This window comes from Lygodium microphyllum, chromosome 11, assembly GCF_053477565.2.
Source record: "Lygodium microphyllum isolate KBCC chromosome 11, Lygodium_microphyllum_v1.1.10, whole genome shotgun sequence".
NCBI lineage: Eukaryota > Viridiplantae > Streptophyta > Polypodiopsida > Schizaeales > Lygodiaceae > Lygodium > Lygodium microphyllum.
Genome location: NC_141145.1, coordinates 108,717,975 through 108,736,673, shown reverse-complemented (window position 1 = coordinate 108,736,673; position 18,699 = coordinate 108,717,975). Strand labels below are relative to the sequence as shown.

At 39.8% G+C, this 18,699-nt stretch overlaps 1 protein-coding gene across 7 annotated transcripts in view; it reads left to right on the top strand.

The window, feature by feature from the left end:
- The first annotated feature begins 9,857 nt into the window (after window positions 1-9,857).
- Window positions 9,858-18,699, top strand: part of LOC148029212 (uncharacterized) — a 35,295-nt gene continuing 26,453 nt past the window's right edge. For 3 of the 7 annotated variants that reach the window (XM_087687987.1, XM_087687982.1, XM_087687985.1), the window contains exon 1: window positions 9,859-10,104. Coding sequence is in view for 3 of the 7 variants with exons in the window: in XM_087687982.1 (XP_087544108.1) it covers window positions 10,030-10,104 (75 nt within the window). In the remaining 4 variants the exon portion in view is untranslated. The other 4 variants (XM_087687988.1, XM_087687986.1, XM_087687984.1 and 1 more) reach the window with 3 other exon arrangements.

The window sequence follows — 18,699 nt, the reverse complement described above, 5'->3', positions numbered from 1 at the left end:
ACATTTAAGTGATGACTAACGGCTATCCATAGTCCACCATAGTTAGGGTTTCCCAAAGCTTCAAAATAAGAGAAATACTTACCTTAGAGAGAAATAATGGAGTGCTAAAATTATGACCATGGTTTGAACTGACATTGAGAACTAGAAAATGCCTCTTGATACTCCAAATGTTGAAGAAGATGAAAGTATTTGATGTTGCCCTATTTGTTCCAGAAAGAAAAGCTCAAAATTGCTTCAATGGAGGATGAACAACCTTCATTCTTCAGTATATGAGCTCCAAATGCACACCAACTCCTAATTGAATGAATGTAGAGCTCAAATCCTTATCAAAATCTAAAGTAAATTGTTGCTGCCCTATAAATATTGGTTCAATGAAGTAACCTATTGCTCAAAGGAGAAAAATAAGCCTCTAATGTTGAGTATTAGATCTTGCCTTGAGCCTTGTATGAGTAATGAATCAACTAGAAGCAAGGTAATGTTGCATACTAGTCATGTGTATATGCTGTCCAAACCTAAGAATTAGCACAGATCACACTGAAGGGGCTGAAGTCCATGTGGCTTCAAGTTAGACCAATATGGTAATCAATGGCTTGCATTTCATGTACAAAATCCATATCAAGTACTCAATGGTAAGGAAGAGCTTAGGGAAGGATGATGGAAACAAGCTTACAAAGGAAAGGGAAGAGCTCTCTTACAAAAAAGTAGTGAAACTTTTAGCCTTCCCTTACTTTCATTGCTCTACTTCACCCCAAAGTACCTCTAAAATGACTTGTATTTTTAAAAAAATATAGCTATCTTTAGTGGATGGCCTACAACTTTGGTCCAAGACTCCATTAATGCTCCCAGGTATGTTGTCCTCTTAACTTGTAAGACCATTGGTTACTTCAGTTACTCATCATGCCTGTACTTGCTATACCTAAAGGTCCATGGATTTTTCTGACTAAGAATTGAGAAAATAGATTTCGAAAGAAACTAAAAATGGATCAAGACATAGCTATGATACCACTTGTCACAAAGTGAACTGAGAGAGAGAAAGACAGGAGAGAGAAGATTGTTGAAGGATAGAGAAAGACTGCAAGAAGAGAGAGAAAGAAGGAAGGGGTGAGAAAAACACTAGAAGAAGAGAGAGAAACACATGAATGCAAGAAGAAATCAGTCGTGAAAGTTGAAAGAGAGAGATGAAGCAAGAAAAAAACTTGTACTATATTCACATTGGTACAAAATGACTGGTCCTTCCACCTTTTATACATGTACTCTAATGTATCCTATTTTCCATTCTTTACACCAAGTGCCCATCCATCCTAAGGGAAATGGAGAGTATCACAATCAAAATGACACCTCTATGCTGAGTTCACGAGATAGTGTAAGTTGATTGAGACATATTTGTCAAAAAGCACTCACTTGTTGAAATCATGAGATTCTGTGCCTATTTGATAAGCACCTTTTGGCCCTACATACACACGTCATGATATAGAGGTATCATGACATGTATATGTTGAACACACAATACATGCCAATCCACGTATCTCACAAATTATAACTATAACTAGGTCCAAAGTTTAGATGTGGTCGCTAGGTGCAAACAGGTTGCACCAACTCTGTGAGACAACATAGCCTTATCATACTCGGACACAACATAGGGGTATGTTGGCACTTTGGGCTTAATAACAAAGCATACCAATAGATTTAAGCACCATACTATGCTACTTAGATAAACAATTCATGTTGAAAAGTGAATGCTGATATATTTCATCAAATGCGTACAAGGACTGACGATTAACATTGAACACAGAATTCATCTCTAGAGTAATCTACTTAGACAAAATACATGACAAGGGATTGGAGTACTTAATTGTTATTCGCATGGTAGTGAAGGATTACAATGTTCATTAGGGTTTAGGAAAGGTCAAGACCCCAATAGTAGGTCAAAGGAGGAAGTAAAACGTAAGACAATTGGATGTGAAGTCAAGAGGAGAGAGACAGGCCTAGGGTAAACAAGGGAGAGCTCATGTAAAGACAACTTAAGGAGTAGAAGGAGCCAATGAAAAAAAGAGAGAGGGAGGAGAAGACCGCATCACTTTTTCCTTGATCCTTATATAGCTTGTAGAGCCCATGCTATCATGTGGTCTTTCTATCATAATAATGAGCTAATATACCACCTTGCATTACTGCACCATTGTCATTAGAGTTGATGACCTCTTTTAGCTACCTTCCCACCATGAATGTTATTTTGAGTCACCAATCAAGTCGTCATGTGCACCTGATTACAGTAAAACACATTACACATACAAACTCACATGCACAAGTAATGCATGACAAGGAAGAATTGCATCACGACATGCATAATGCATGCCAATCAACAATCTCCCCTTGCCATGTATGTGTGTGTGAAGTATATATGCTCCTCAAATCGCGGGACATGTCTTAGCAGCCCATCGAGAGGTATATCTAGAAGACGCTGCCCGGCACTCCCAAGGAATGACACAGGTTTTGCCAACTAGGGTCTCTCGAGTTTGCCCCGCAACGAAACTTATCCGGCCGTTCACACTAGGATCGTCGACTTGAAGATCGGGGTCCTGGCCAACATTCTCTAAGGACATCATCCGATCTTTCCTAACATTCCTCGTTAACATTTCCTTTGAGGAAAGCTCTCGGCTAATCGAGACCACCCTTTCGTAGGATAGACCCAATTGGTCACATCCACCACGCTTCCCTGGAGGGTTGTCTTAGTTATCTAATTACTTACCACACTATGTTTGACATATAAAGGCAACTTCCTTAATTAACCTGTTAGTCACAGGTTCCTTTACGTAATTTAAGCCATAGACATGAAGACAAGATCAAACACTTACTTAACTTATCTTCGGATTAATGTGTGTCTCCTCCCCATACATGAGAATTAAGTGCTCCTTTCTACCTCCACAGAAAAATCCTTCCGTCTTCCAGCAATAAAACCCGAAGGTTTATCCTTCCAAGATTCCACCTTGTAACTGGTATCAAGACCTCGAGATCCCATCTCGAGTCACGCAGAACACTTGTGTAGGGCCCGGAGAGGCATTGGGATTTACGGCCAGAGCCCCAACCAACTGGCACCCAAGCATCCTCCTATGCCAAGTGATTTCTATAGAGAGACCTCTTGCGATGGGTTCGGTCCACATTCCCGGTGCAGATTCATAACCCCCTTGGTTAGGGTTTGGCAACTTGCGGGGGGTAGCTAGTGCCATCCTTCCTTAATTATCCCCTTAGGAAATCAACTATAGCTGAAGCAACCAGCATAATAACAATTGCTAGGGAAAACATCCCTTTCGTTTCCATGGCAATCAGTCATCTCAGACCCGGCCATGAAATCATCAAACACTCCCCACATGGGTTAACATCCAAAACCACATTAACAAATAGTTGAATGCACAACCTCTTGCTTCAAGGCATTGCAATCCCATTGCATGCACAATCAGAATTTTAACTGGATGTATCAAAACACTTGCTTAAGGGATTTACAACCTTTTCAAACTGCCAAGCATAGCTTGGGTTAACAATCCATTTAGGGTTAGGTCACCAGCTTCAATTAGGCTAGGAGCGTATCCATTTGCGACAGTCTACGGCAATATCCATAAAACAATCCGCAGGCAACTATACTTATTCCTAATGCACCGGATCTCATGAAGGTCTAGGTCTCTATTCATCAGAACTATCATTTCATGTGTTTCTTTTAATCATGTTTGCGAAACATGAATTCTAAATGACTATTCATGCACTGAATTGGGTTAAAAACTATTATTTTATGTGAAATAATGCGAAGGCCTTATAATTTTATGTGAGTAAAAGCTATCATTTCATGCATATAATCTTATGCAAATTCCATACTCTATCGTTTCACGCATGCAACTTAGTGCTTAGAGCAAACAAAAACCCTAAGACTCGTTCTTGTTCCATGCACATCACCAACCCTTTCATATCTTCCACAAGAAATAATACCTAATTAATTTTAAAACTTAGAACTTGGGTTTGATTCGTGTTTGTTGCATTGGTCACTCCGCTCACCACTCCAACATTACCGGTAGCTTGGGTGCCTACGCTTCTCGCGACTTTCTTCTTGGGAGCCATTCGCCTCATGGAGATTAGGCAATCCGGATTTCAAGATGACATGTTCGGTAGGAAAGATCGCTGGGGATGGGGGTCCTTTGCCGGGGAGAAAGGTTTGAGTGTGGCTCCTTAAAGTTACTCACTAGCTCCCACTCCATCTCTTTCTCTCTTCTCTCTCTCTCTCTCTCTCCTCTTCTTCTTCTTCTCCCTTCTCTCTCTTCCCTCTTCTTCTCCTTCTTTTCCTTCTCTCTTCTCTCTCTCCTTACCCCTTCTTCTTCTCCTTCTCTTCTTCTATCCCTCTTCTCTCTCTTCCCTCTTCTTCTCCTTCTTCTCCTTCTTCTCTCTTCTCTCTTCTCTCTTCTCTCTCTCCTTACTGCTTCATCTTCACTTATGCTCTTCTCTCTCCCTCTCCTCTTCCTTCTTCTCTTCTCCTTCTTTTCTTCTCCTTCTCTTCTTCTCTCCCTCTTCTCTCTCTTCCCTCTTCTTCCCCTTCTTCTTCCTCTTACTCACTCCTTCATACACGATCACAGGGGTGTCGTCTGTCACTGTTGGGGGCCGTTGGACAAGATGATGGCAGGGGGGTGGCATCTACAGCAACCAAGGGGGGGCGCAGTTGTATGCCACCACATTGGCGGCATGCACCCCCCTTTCCCTACTTCACTCCCTCTCTCTCTCTCCCCGACGCACTATCGGGGGGGGGGGGGGGGGAGGGAGAGGGAAATTTTTTTGAAAGAAAAATAGAAAAAAAGGGGGGGGGGGGTTCCTATGGGGGATGGGGATATTACACATAGACACGATGAGTGACAGTAGATGATTGCCTCATCAATTCTCATGACATGAATTCACAGCACGTGCTAGTCGAATGGCCTTGTATCACAGAGATGAGTGTATGTGTGCACATGTACATGCATGCACACTCACACTTATATACATAAAGCGGTAGGATAGGATTGTCTCATGACATGCATATCCCTTATTCACAATGCATGTTAATTGGCAAGTCTACCCTACCACAGACTACACTACACAAGGTATGGAGAGAGAGAGAGAGAGAGATTACAAAGAGACAGATTAGAAATGAAGCCCCATCTGTCCCTCGAGCCTCTCTTTTATATATTTTGAAGCCTCAATAGCTCCATTGGGAATGTAAAAAATTTGGCGAGCTTTTAGCCAGTCTATATGTTGCCTTTTACCTACTCAAGAGTAATAAAATTTCAATATAAACATCCTAATATAGAAGTAATTAAGTAAATATTCAATCCTTGAGATTCATCTTGGTGATCCATATATCTCATGGATCATGGAAAAATATAATTGTAAGAGTTGAGTATAGGATAGCATTCACAACTTTTCTTAAGTATAGGGCAACATTCAAAACTATTGTTGAGAGTGTTTTGTTAGAAAGAAAGAGTAGTTAGCATATAAGTGGACTAGGATTCATGATCCAAACATATCAAAACTTGATCCCTAGATGTTTATGAAGATTAGATACAATGGTATGATAGTTGATGAAAACAATAGAGTCTTTGTCTCATTAAGACATTGAGGAGTAAAGGAGGTGAAATCATTTAAGGGAATATCCCACTATTTTAGGGATGTATCCTTGACTTAGAGTTTCCTCTTTGAGAGTATTTGTTGTGCCGTAACTTGCCATATATCTACCTAATTAAATATGCTCAACTTGATGGAGAAATAGAATGTGTTGTTTGATTCATTTTCTTGCTAAGTCTATCTCTTTAAGTGGCAAGAATCACTTGCCTATTCTACTTAGCCCATAGCCTCGCATCTATGCTTCAGTTGGATTACCAAAACCCTAAGCTTATCTATTGGATAGGGCAACGTACACATCCTCCAAAACATTGCTTCCCATGTGTTTCTTTTGAAAAAGAATCTAGCCTCCAACTCTTTGTCTCTCTCATACTTATATCAAAATCTCTTTGTCTCTCTCATACTTCTTATATAGAAATCTAGCATCCATCACACACACACACACACACACACGCACGCACGCACGCACGCACGCACGCACATACTTGTTATATAAAAATATTAGTTATGTTGATATTAGACAAATATTATTAATTTGTCAAGCAAATTACCCTTTTAAGGAATAAATGTTTTTGTAACAATTTAACTTTCTCAAATGAGATACCTTCCACACATTCCAAAGTTGGATTGGTAGATTGGATGCCAACTTCTATAGCATAATCTTGACAAAGATGGTTGTAACATTTGGTGCTAAGTATTCACCTGATTATTAGAACCATAAAAGTACGACATACTTATGAACATGGTATCCCAAATATTTTCTTAGCCACTAGTAGTTTTTATAGCCCATCCCTTTTGGTGCTTTCTTGCACTTTTATGATGTGTTATGATAGACTTATGTACACACCTTTAATAGAGATTGACTTGGATGTCATCTCTCTCCAATGTGATGTAAAAAGTTAAGTACAAGGTCTTTGGTAGAGAGGGCTTATTGATTCACTTGGTTCATTTCTTTCCATTGATGTTTTATCTCTTTAGTGTTTTTTTTCCCCTAAAAAATCCTAGAAAGCATTTCACTTATACACCTAGGATACGATCGTTTCATAGACAAGAAATCCTTTTCATGAAGGCCATAGTTCATTGGAAGAGGCTAAACATTCTACCTTAGGACTTTGTTTTGTGTAGTTGAACCTACATGAAATTGGACCACTATTGTGTAAGGATTTTAGTTTCATCATGAGAATTGTGTTTTAAAAAAAGTGTGCTTGAATGTATATATAATTTGTTTGCATGAATATATAAAAGGGAATCTAGTTGAGAGAGAGAGAGAGAGAGAGAGAGAGAGAGAGAGAGAGAGAGAGAGAGAGAGAGAGAGAGAGAGAGAGAGAGAGAGAGAGAGAGAGAGAGAGAGAGAGAGTGTGTGTGTGTGTGTGTGTGTGTGTGTGTGTGAGTGTTGCACACCTAGTCTCCTTAGAGCCCCACGGTGAATGTCAACCATGTAAATTACATGATAAGGCTGCTTACTTAGTACAAAGAACTTCATAATTGGTAGAATGGATTCTCACAAAATTTTGCATATGGACTTAAAAGATATTTTCTAGGAAAAGTAACAATTTGAAATATGAATTTAGAGATTACTATATGTGCCCCAAATTGGAAGGATGTACTAAGCATCATAACAATGCTAAATAAAGTCATTTTTGAAATATGCATAGAAGATTAGCAACTTGAGTAAATTACAATTAACAGGGACACTAGACAAAATACAATGTTGTTCCCAAATCTTAAATTTTATAGTTAGTTGAATATTTCATATTGATGTGTTGGACACCAATTGTAAATTATTAATAAACAAGTAAGTCATGCAATGGATGGTGTATTCGTTATAATATATGGACAATCCAAATAGGAACATTTGTAAAACACACAAAGATAAGAAAGATGTCCTAGATTGTAGCATATGTTAAAGAGCCCCACAAATCAAGCTTGCACTCAAAGGTGCTAAAAAAACTTACCTGCAATGTGTGAAGGCACATGTCTAGAAACATAAAGTCCACCCATAATCTATCTACATTAGGGGGACTATGTTGATGTGACTATGAAAGCCCAAATTATTAACATGCATTACATGAAAGGGAAACACCATAGCTTGACCAAGATCCTATGATCCTATCTAGGCAACATCTTTCTAATCAAAATTACTTTGATGGATTTCCCAAGGTGGGCTAATGTTAGAGTCCGTTCACATATATAGAGATTAATTGACATACAATTTCATGGTCGATATGGAAGCTCGTGTGAAATTTGTATGCAAGAGATTTACCTTTTAAAAGTCCTAATGTAAATCTCATCTAAGGATCTTAGTGTCAATGAAAGGGCCCATTAGCAATAGAACAATTTGTTTTTGTGGTGGTTATTGATTGATGTGGACTTCCTAGGTGTAAGTTCAAACTGCCACATGATCAAGAGGACCTTGTTAAGGCTTTGTGTTATTGTCTCAATCATTGTTGGTTGGCCATCTTGAGCTTCAAGATTTGTTTTGGGAACTTTGACTTGCTTGTCCACCCTCAATGGAGCTTCCATCACTACTATAAAGAAAATACAATGCAGGTATTACTAATATGGCCCCTCTTACCCCATAAAGGGAGAGTTAGGGTTTCTTTATGTGAGTATCCTTGTTGGTCTTGCCAAATTGGAAGGATGTAGGCACCTAAACCTCAACCAAATCAAGACTTAAAGAGTCATGTGACATTGCATGATCAAGTTTTAAGAAGATTTTAACTCATTGCCTTCTCCTTTTGGGCTCTATTGAGGCTATTGTTTGAATATCTTATGAGTCCTTTTTTGTAATCAACATTTAGTAGGATGGGGTGCAATCATTGCTCTCACATGCTCATAACATTTAAGTGGATGCCTATAATTGTTGCTCTTACACTATGCCTTTAATGGCCTTAAATTGTCTTATTATTCACCCCATTTTTTATTTGATGTTTTCTATCAACTCTTCTTCTTTTACTTATACTATTATATGCTATTTATTGCATCCTCTCTTGGAAGGATCATAGATATGGTAGGACCATAGCCAACAATCTTTGGCTCTTGTTGGTCTTGCCAGAAAGGCAGGACTTAGGCACAACGTGCCTCTAAATGAGCTTAACTCATTAACTTTAATAGAGATTAATCTTTAAATGTTCATGTGGGGATATATGGTTGTTCTAATACGGTAAATATGACTATTTATCAAGATTTTTGGATCCTTCTTTTAGAGTATTTACTTGAGTTTTGTGGTTATTTGTCTAAATATTAAATACGTTGGTACTAATAATTACTTCTTTATGTAAGGTCTACCATTGAATCCTCTCACATGTAGAGATATTCTTTGTCTTAGAGTTGACAAAAATTTTCGTAGTCGATACCAAAATCTTCAATTGACAAGTTGCTTTTTTTCCCCCACAGTATAACTAAAACTACCTTAGATTTTAAAAGTAAGAGAACTTTTCGGCAAAAGTTCTAAGGTTTGTATTTCAAATGTAATAATTCACTTGACACTAAACCACGACTTTTAGGGAACACTCCTTGGTCTTCTTGTGCACTCCATTTTTCGTTCAATGCACTTTATTATTTTCACTTCTTTCATTTATAGTTACCTATGCTTTATTGCTTGCACTTTTAGGAAGGAAAGTAGTGCTTGTTCACATGAAGTTCTCTACTCTTTATTAACATTGCCCATTTAAGGCAATGCCAGGAAAGTGAATAACTATTTTTAAAATTCCATTTCATTGTTGTCCTAATTACTAAGCATGGAAAAAGAATCCCTTACTTATGGGAATTAAAGTAGGGCTCTCTTTAGAGAAAGAAAAGGGCAATGCTCCATTGCACACCAAAGAAGCCCTTACTAATGGGAATTAAAGTAGGGCTCTCTTTAAGGAAAGAAAAGGATAGTGCTCCATTGCACAGCTTGATTTTCTCTTCTTATACATGGCTCTCTTTAGGGAAAGAAAAGGTTAGTGCTCCATTGCACAGCTTGGTTTTCTCTTCTTATACACATGGAAGGACCGTATTCACATGGCACAATAAACATATTGGCTCAGGGAAGGCTCTTGCCTTATGTTGCCACTGGGCAAGAAGTTGGTATGGTAAAGTCGCGGTTGCACTTCGGGCATGTCCGGGCGTACTCGAAAGGAGCCCCAGAGAGTGTTACACAACCGGGGACCAAGCCTTAGAAAGAAAGAAACACATGCCATTTTTGAGAGTATATTAGGTACCCTCAAAATTGGTCATGAGGTACCTTCAAAGTTCACAAATGTGACCAAGTCTTTTAATAAAAAAAATTACCATGTCGATTTTGTAGTTTATTTATGGTTTGGAATGCGATGCCGCCATCTCTGGCAGTTTATTAGATAGTATGTACCCTCACAAGTGCGATCAAATCTTAAGCGACTGGTCGAATACAACCAAATGCTGATCCGCTGGTCAGAGATCCGACCATACTTAAACCGACACCGAGACAGAAGTCAGCAGACCCACATGCAGGCATGGTTTCTGATTAGTCTCAACACTTCTGATACTGTTTTGTCTGTAGTTTGCAAGCTGAACACTGGGAATTCCGCCATCTTTCCATCTGTTCTTCCATCTAATGTCGGTTTTTTGAGCTTGTTGCACAAATGATTGATTTTCTTTACTGGTCATTCTTTCTCCTACTCATATATGTGATCATTGTTAGCTGAAGGGCAAAATGCCTTACTGTGCCATTATGCAAGTAAAATTTCAGGATTAGCTGTCTAAGATGAACAGATCTGCTCAGTCATTTATCTCGGTTCACAGAATGACCATATGTATAGAATTTACGGCCTACTTTTGTTCTGTATTGTTGTTGGTTGGGTTTATTTCTTTGGGGCCTCAGCAGCCAAAGTCCAGTTTCTTTTAAAGATTAGAATGAGCTGCTGAGATACACATTGTGAGATGCTCCACATTTTGGCCTAGACGCACTGTTCATAACCAGTGTTCCTAGTACCCCCTGTGCAGTGATGGGATCCTCTTTAAAACATAAACTAGTTTATAGGAATGGTGTGAGAAAGTACAATGTGATTATAAAGATAGATCTTATCGTTGTGTAGAGTCTAGACTGCATGCCAATTAAAACGTGAATAGAAGTTGTAACTAAACTCCATTCAATTTTACAAGAGTAGCCATAGTGACCACCGAGACCTATAATACACATGTTCATCTATGTAACATGTTCTGGTTCATGTGTACATCTTTATGTATAAACTCGCTAGTGATGCTATTACTGAGAACACTAAACTTGGTTATGTTAGTGGTGTGATAAAAGGGTATGGCTGCCTGAATAGTCACACTTGACCTAGTACTTTTTGTAGATAATGATGGCAATGAAAATTTTGGAACAGCGTAGCATTGCTATAAATTGTCTAAATTTGAAATGACATCTTTTGACTTGTGTGTTTTAAAGACTATTGTCTTACAAGATGGAAGGGGAAACTATTGATCCTAAAAAGACTTCAGGTTCCATGGATGATAACAAAGGCAAATGCTTCAGGTATGCAAATACAAGATATATGGATGAAGAGTGAAAGTCAAATGCATCCATGGTGGATCCATTCAAGCCATAAGAGAATGTTGCACTAGATGTACAGACAAATGAATATGTGGACCTCAATGCTCATGCATAGAAGCTATTGAAGGAGTGGCGTGGCAAGTTAGCCTTGCTACCGTTGATTGGGGTCTTGCCTGTAATTTCATTTATGATGAGTTCGCTAGGTTGCTTAAAGTCAAAAGAACGGGGAAATGGGGGAATGCCTACTTTGCTAGTTTTGCATTGAAAGTGCTACATGTTTGGGGTCTGGGGACTATTGAGGTAGCTAATTTGCCTTCTAAACTATCATAATTTTCTGGCATGTTTTGGGCTTATTAAACAGCCCCCAAAAGGCATTTTTGCTTTATATAATTGTACGCAAGGGCAAGACTTTTTGTGGCTTCTGGTTGTTCAAGCAACAGGAACTGATAGTCAGTGCCATCACCTCGATTGTCGTTACCCTCATTGTCAGCCTTCTTCTTCAGTGCTAGAAGCTGCCGTCTAGCTATCCAAGGTGTCACTTCCACTCCCAGCCGGCCGTGTGTGCTGCTAAAGCTACCACTAGTACTGTTGATGGTTCTTCCTTGCTGCTGTCCTGCCTTCTGGAACGTCTTTTACCTGCTGTGCTTCAGTCTGCAGCCTTCTCCGTCACCTTCTGCAGCTCTCATGAGCATTCTTCAGCCTGCAGCTATCGTCTTCATCTCAGCCAGGCCTGAGTGTCAGGTTCATATAATCCATTTGGTTTTATATGAGCTGGAACCCCTCTTTGTTGGTTCCTTTGATATAGAGGAACCAGCTGTAAGATACTTTGGAGACTCAGATGGGTGTCAGTTTGTAAATATTATATGAGGAGGCTCTAGAAGCAGTAGCATCCATACAGGTAGACCTGCTACTTTATCTTTTGTTTCATTTGAGCATGTTATTGCTGCTACTCATTCTCAATTCACTTGGACAGTTTCAGACTTCCTAATTGCAGACCTCATGTCGAAAACAATATTACCATCATTTAGATTTGTGCTTCATTGCTTAAACCCAGCCATGACGGGTTAAATTGTTGATGAAAGTCACAAAGTACAATATACCCCTATAGATGGGATCCACATGAGACCACATACAATACTATGTACTAGCTGTAATTTTTACTGTAATTCTTGATTAGCTCACATAGATCCGTCCTTGGAAGATGAAGCACAGTGCATCTTGTTGAGAACACAGCCTTTTTCAAGAAGAGTAAATCAAGCACCATGTGATATCTTTTCAGGTGAACCAAATTACCATAGTTCAAATGACCAAATTGAGCATGCCATATCTTACTGCCATCGAGGAATCAATTGCCATAGCACCCTCACATTCACTCCTCTTATAGGTATCTAGCTTATATAGCTCATTGTATAACATGCCAGCAATGACAATTACATCCCCATCTCTATAATCATGCTCAGTACATCTATCCATATGAAAGGGACCAAGAAATCAACACACATTTGCTGAGACTGATAAGAGATTGTTGTTAAATGCCTAGCACCTACAAATCTTTCAACATCATTGTATCTTTATTATTTGCAATTATGGTAACCTTTGTTAGAGATTTGGTCATCCCTAGGACAGGCATAGGCTGTCTCATGACAGTTCAGGGCAGATTTCCCTAGTTTGGAGTAGGTCAGACAGTTTGTATGTAGTTGCCAGCATTTGGGAAGGCCAAGCAGGGCGGACAGGCAGTGCCACGTGGCATGCAAGTGTTCGCTGTATTTCTTGTGCAGTTGGCCAGTTTTAGGCTGTAGTCAGCCATATTTGGCAGCAGGCCAGTTTTGACTCGCCGAGCTGGTCATTATTATGCTGCGTTTTTTGCCTATTTAGGCAGTGCAGCCCATTGGTCACATTCATTCAATTTTCTATAGGTTAGAGAGAGAGCTTTGTCTGGTGATACTTCGATAGCCTGTTGTACAGATTCTTCTTTAGTCTTGAGGATTCATACTCTGCAGTCTTCAGTGTTATACTCACTTCTCTCTCTCTCTCTCCAAGTTCATGTCTTTTCTTTCCAGTCCGGTTAGACACTTTTGCTCTTCATTGCACTTTGACATGGTATTAGAGCAATATTGAAGGGCTAATTGATCATGGGCAGACCTGAAGAGGAGATTTTAGTGCAAGACCTAGCTGCATTTTCAGTGTTCAAAGGTGAGCGGGAGGGCTACCCATTGACACAAGGCTGAACAGAGTGGAGATGTGCTGGAAAGAAAGGGAATTTGCTATTTTTTGCAGGTTTTGTTGTCAAAGAAGGAGAAAAGATTGTGTTTTCAGCCTTTTGTAGCAGGTTTTGTGTCATGAGGACATGTATTTTTGAAACCTCACTTAACATGTGGATTAAATTTTAATCACATGATTAAGTAAATGTTTCACATGTGAGGTGCAACTAGTATTAAAGTAAATTTACGAGCCCGGGACCCGAAGAAATCATGGGATGTCAAAGGCAAAAATTGTTATAAGTTATGCCGCACAGGTACTTGGTGTATCTGGTGCCAGTTGTTAGTCTAGGTCATCCATTTGGCCATAAGTGTCAGTTGGTGACATTAGAGAAGTGGCGTTTAATGGTACCTAACTCCAATCTGATGGTCAAAGATGGTACAGAGACGCTCGGGAATGGAAGTTGCCTAGCCAATTTAATTATTGGCCAGTCAGATTTTTTTTTGGGTCTCAAAATAATTATTAGATCAATTTTCAGTATTTAAAGACTGAAAATTAATATTTAATTATGGAAAATGTTAGAAAAACCATTTGGGAAGGTTGCCACTTGTAAAAAATGCCCATGTAAGACTCAAAAACGTCTTTAGAGGTTGGAGAGAGGCATTTCTATAAATTCAGCCTGCGAGAGAGAGAGAGTAGAGGTCGCTGATCTGATTTGCAGCCATTGGAGGATCTTCTAAGGTTACCAAGGGCAGGAGAAAACCAATCAATAGCAGGAGGCAGCATCTACAAGCTGTTGAGACAGGGCAACAACTGCAAATGATTGATTTTCTTCGGGTCTTTGCATCTACAAGCTGCTGTGGTAGGGTAGCAACTGCATTTGACTGATTTTCAGTCATTCTTCACGACAAAACTCTGAATTTTCTCTCTCTACAGCTTTCCCTCTCATCTCTCAGCCATTTCACAGCCTTGCTCCAAAGATCACATTATTTGGACCCTTGGAGGTTGAGAAATTGCAAATTTCTCTGCTGTAAACCCTAATTTACAACAAAAATTGGGGTTTAGCAATAGCATTGGAAAGCGTGCCAGAAATTGGAAGCTCCAAGGCTTGGATTCAACAAGGTTGAAGGTGAATTTCAGCTGAATTCAGGTGGAGAACTAGCCATCCATTGAATTTGGGGCATTTCCATCATCTATGAAGTGGGTGAAGGCCAATTGAGTGCCCGAATCAAGGGGCAAAATAGATTGAAGACTTGCGGGTCACTTTGGACAGCAAGGGGAGTTGAAATACCAAAAGGGATTGGGAGAATCCCATTGTAAATCAACTTTCTCTTTAATAAAGCTAAATAAATACCGAAAGGGGCGCCAATTTTGGGGCCAATCGGGTGTGTATTGTCCAAGATCAGTAGGTAAATTTGTATTTTCAGATTTGCATTTATTGTTTGCTGCTGTAATTAAGTTGTAATCAGGGATTTACCACCCTATCCGAGGAGGAAGGTTGGTTTCATTTTGTGTTTTAATCACCTTTGGTAGTTAAGACGTGTGAAGGAGTGAGGGAGCCCTAGTAGGTTGCCTTTTTAGAGTCGGAGGGAGCTACCCTTGTTTTGTGTAGGTTATTTAGAAGCCATCTTGTCTGAAATTGATGTGGAGGTCCAAGCTATTATGGACTCGAAGGTCCTCGTCCTATCGGCTCTTCCACAAGATCAAAAGATAGATGGGGAGAACTATCACATTTGGCGGGTGATGATGCTTGCCATCTTGGAGTCTTATGATTTGGCGAAGCTTGTGATGGAGGCTATTGACCATAGGATCTTTCCAAACTTTTACTATGGAGAAAGTGGAGTTAGAGAATATACATGCACATTGGGACAAGCCGAATGTCCGCATCTGTTTTTTCCTAAGATACATGCACATTGGGACAAGCCGAATGTCCGCATCAGTTTTTCCCTATTTCTTTTATGTACTCCAGTTGTGTTAGCCTATATTTAGCATCTTAACAATGTTTGGGAGATATGGCGTGGACTAGATTAGCTCTATAGTAAGATGATTGTTATGATGAGGGTTTCTTTGGAGGTGCAGATGTAGACTTTGAATCCAAGGAAGTGCTTCTATTAAGAAGCTTTGTTATTGTAGTTGCGCTCTAGGTTTAGTGCATTCTACTCCACTTTGATTGCCTTAGGAAAGATAGAGTTCATTAAATTGGAGAAGTTGGTTCCTATGGTCTTGGATCAAGAGGAATCATTGAAGGATATAGGCTCCCAGAAAGCTATGATAGGTTGGGCTTTCCAAAAGAAGGGGAAGCAAAAGCAGAACAAGGATGAGAAGAACAAGAAAGACAAGGAGTCTACTTGTGGTAAGACAGAATTGGAACATAGATTGTCTCGATAAGGATAAAAAGGACACCAAGGAGGAGGAAAAGAAGACTACAAAGGACTCATGAGCGGGGTGGCTGCTCCCTCATCAGCCATGTTTCGACATTTGGAGGTTATTGGGCCTTTTTCACAAGTTCCGTCTGATGCAACGTTAATGGCTCCATAGTCTTGTGAGTGGATTGTGAATAGTGGTGTTTTCCACTACATGACTTCTCCAGATGATATTGCTTGTATGCCTCCGATGCATGGGCATATTTTGATTAGTGATAGTTCTTTGGTTCCTATATAGGGTAAGGGTGATACGTAGTTGATTTTGGATGGGCACTGTGGTGCTCACACTTTGGAAGTTCTTTATGTTCCAAGCTTGGGGTATCATCTCCTTTCGATGAGTAAGATTTGTGGCCTTGGCCTTATGGTTGAGGTTGACAAGGACTCCTTTTGGGTTCTTGATGATGGAAAGATGAGATAGATGCTTTGCCAGGGGTACAAGGAGAATGTTGTCTATAAGATGCGGAGTTCATTAGTCGTTACTTCTCTTCTTCTTACTCCTTAGTCTTAGTCTGAGCTTGATATGCTCGTTATGGCCACCTTAATCACAAGTACCTTAGGAAGGCAGCTTGTGACCAACTTGTGAGTGGATTGCCAGATATTGGGGTAAGCCATTTTCGGCATGTCTTTTCCATTTGTGGCAAAAAATATAGAGATGCGATTCCTAGCAAGACTTCAAGATGGCAAAGGAGCGCTTGGAGCTTGTTTCTATAGATTTGTGTGGGATCGATGATAGAGTCACTCAAGGGGAGTCTTCGCTTTATGTTGATTGTGGATGATTATAGTAGGATGATATGGGCATACTTTCTGGCACTCAAAGTAGAAGCTTTATCACATTGTAAGGATTGACTCATCTTTGAGAAAAACAGTTTGGATAGGAAACTTAAGATAGCAAGATTCAATAAAGATGGAGAGTTTGTCTCAAATTTGTGTATACTAAGGGATTGATTAGGATTATGCTAACATAAACACTCTTCAAGAGAATGGTATTTGGAGCAGAATAGGAGTGTGGTCGAAATGGTTGGAGCATCAACAGACATGTCAATGTCTCTGGGCCAAAGTAATGGTCACTGTAGTTCATATGTTGAATCGGTACTCTACATCTATTATTATAGGTATGACTCCTTTTGAGGCATATTTTAGGCTAAAGTTGGATGTTTCCTATTTTTGGATGTTTGGATGTTATGCTTATGTTCACATTCCAAAGAAACAACAAGATAAGTTCGAGCTAGTTTCCAAGAAACAGGTGTTTGTTGGTTATGGCACACACAAGGGTATAGGATATATGATTGCATCTCGTGCTAGCTTCCAAGAAACATGTGTTTGTTGGTTATGGCACACACAAGGGTATAGGATATATGATTCCATCTCGTGAAACGTCTATATGAGCTGAGATGTGTGGTTCGTGGAGTTTCTAGCTTTGGGGGAGGGGGGGGGGGGGGATGAGCACCCTATTCTTGGAGATCCAAGTGATATTGGGCACTTGAGCCAGCTCCTATGGAGCCTATGTCTCTTGAGGCTCCATCCACAAATGAGGAGATTACTTCTCCACTGGCTTCCCCTTCGGTGGATGTTTCAAAGACTTTGGCAGAGGTAGAGTGGCGAGGGAGTATTAGCCTCCTCCTCGTTGGTCTGTGATACACTCTATGATGCAAGGATTGAGGGGTTTCTCGAGGAGTACTAGCTTGCAACTGACAGATAGGGATCTTGGAGGAATGAGGCACATTCCAGCGAGCTTGTTTGTATTAACTTTGCTGTGATGATCCATGCCATGTAGAATAGGGAGTTGGCATCAGTAAAGTAATCTTTGAATTCTAATCATTGGTGGAAGGCCATGGAGTAGGATTTGGATTCCATTTAATGGAATGACACTTGGCATCTTGTCCCTAGGCCTATTCATCGCAAGGTGATCGGAGTCAAATGGGTCTTTAAGACCAACTATCTCAGTGATTGACAAGCATAAGGCACGTTTGGCTGCCATACTAGGTGTTGATTTCCATGATACTTTTGCGTCCACAACTTGTATGACCACTATCCGGACAGTGTTAACTCTAGCTAGCTATAGGAGATGGCCAATTGACAAGTTCAGTGGAGATTTCAACATTTGAGAAGTTAAAAGAAAAGATGACTTCAGCCTTGTGTTGCCTGATCTAGGGAAGTGATTTGTTGTTCAATATGATGTATGTGGGAACAATATAGGGATTGTTTTAATGCAGGATGGCCAAGTTGTAGCATTTGAGAGTTGTGTTCTCCATGGTACATAGAATTTGCAGGTTTATGAGAAAGAGTTGCTTGTTGTAATTTATATACTTTCGGCACCGAAACACTATCTCTTAGGGGCCGATTTACAGTGCAGATGGACCATCAGACTTGGCATTACCTTTTACTCAGAATAAGTTGTCTGAGAAGCACATGAGATGGGCCAACTTCTTATATATGTTTCACTTTCAGATTGTGCACATAGGTGGGATGAAGGATGTGGTGGTTGATGCATTGTTACTTAAGCCGTAGATTTTGACCGTCACTATGGTGTATCACATTGAATTGGATGCTCTGAAGGATCAGTATGATGTTGATTTGGATTTTGTAACTGTATATGATTAGCATTGCAATGGCTAGAGACATGAGCACTTTGTGCTTAAAGATCGTTTTCTGAAGATGCATAGGCAGTTGTGCCACAAAGCTATTGAGGCCTAAGGGGATCATTGAGATTCATACTTATAGGGAAGACAATGGTATCGATACTAAAGTTAATGCAGTGGACCATTTCTTTTATTGGCATTTTTTAAGGCATGATGTTCAATAGTTTGTCAGGACATACATCGCATGTCAAAGAGCGAAGTATGATAGGCAAAAGATACCGAGTTTATTGCAGCCCTTGCCTATTCCTGCAAGGCCTTGGCAAAGCAATGCTATGGACTTTATCTTTGAGTT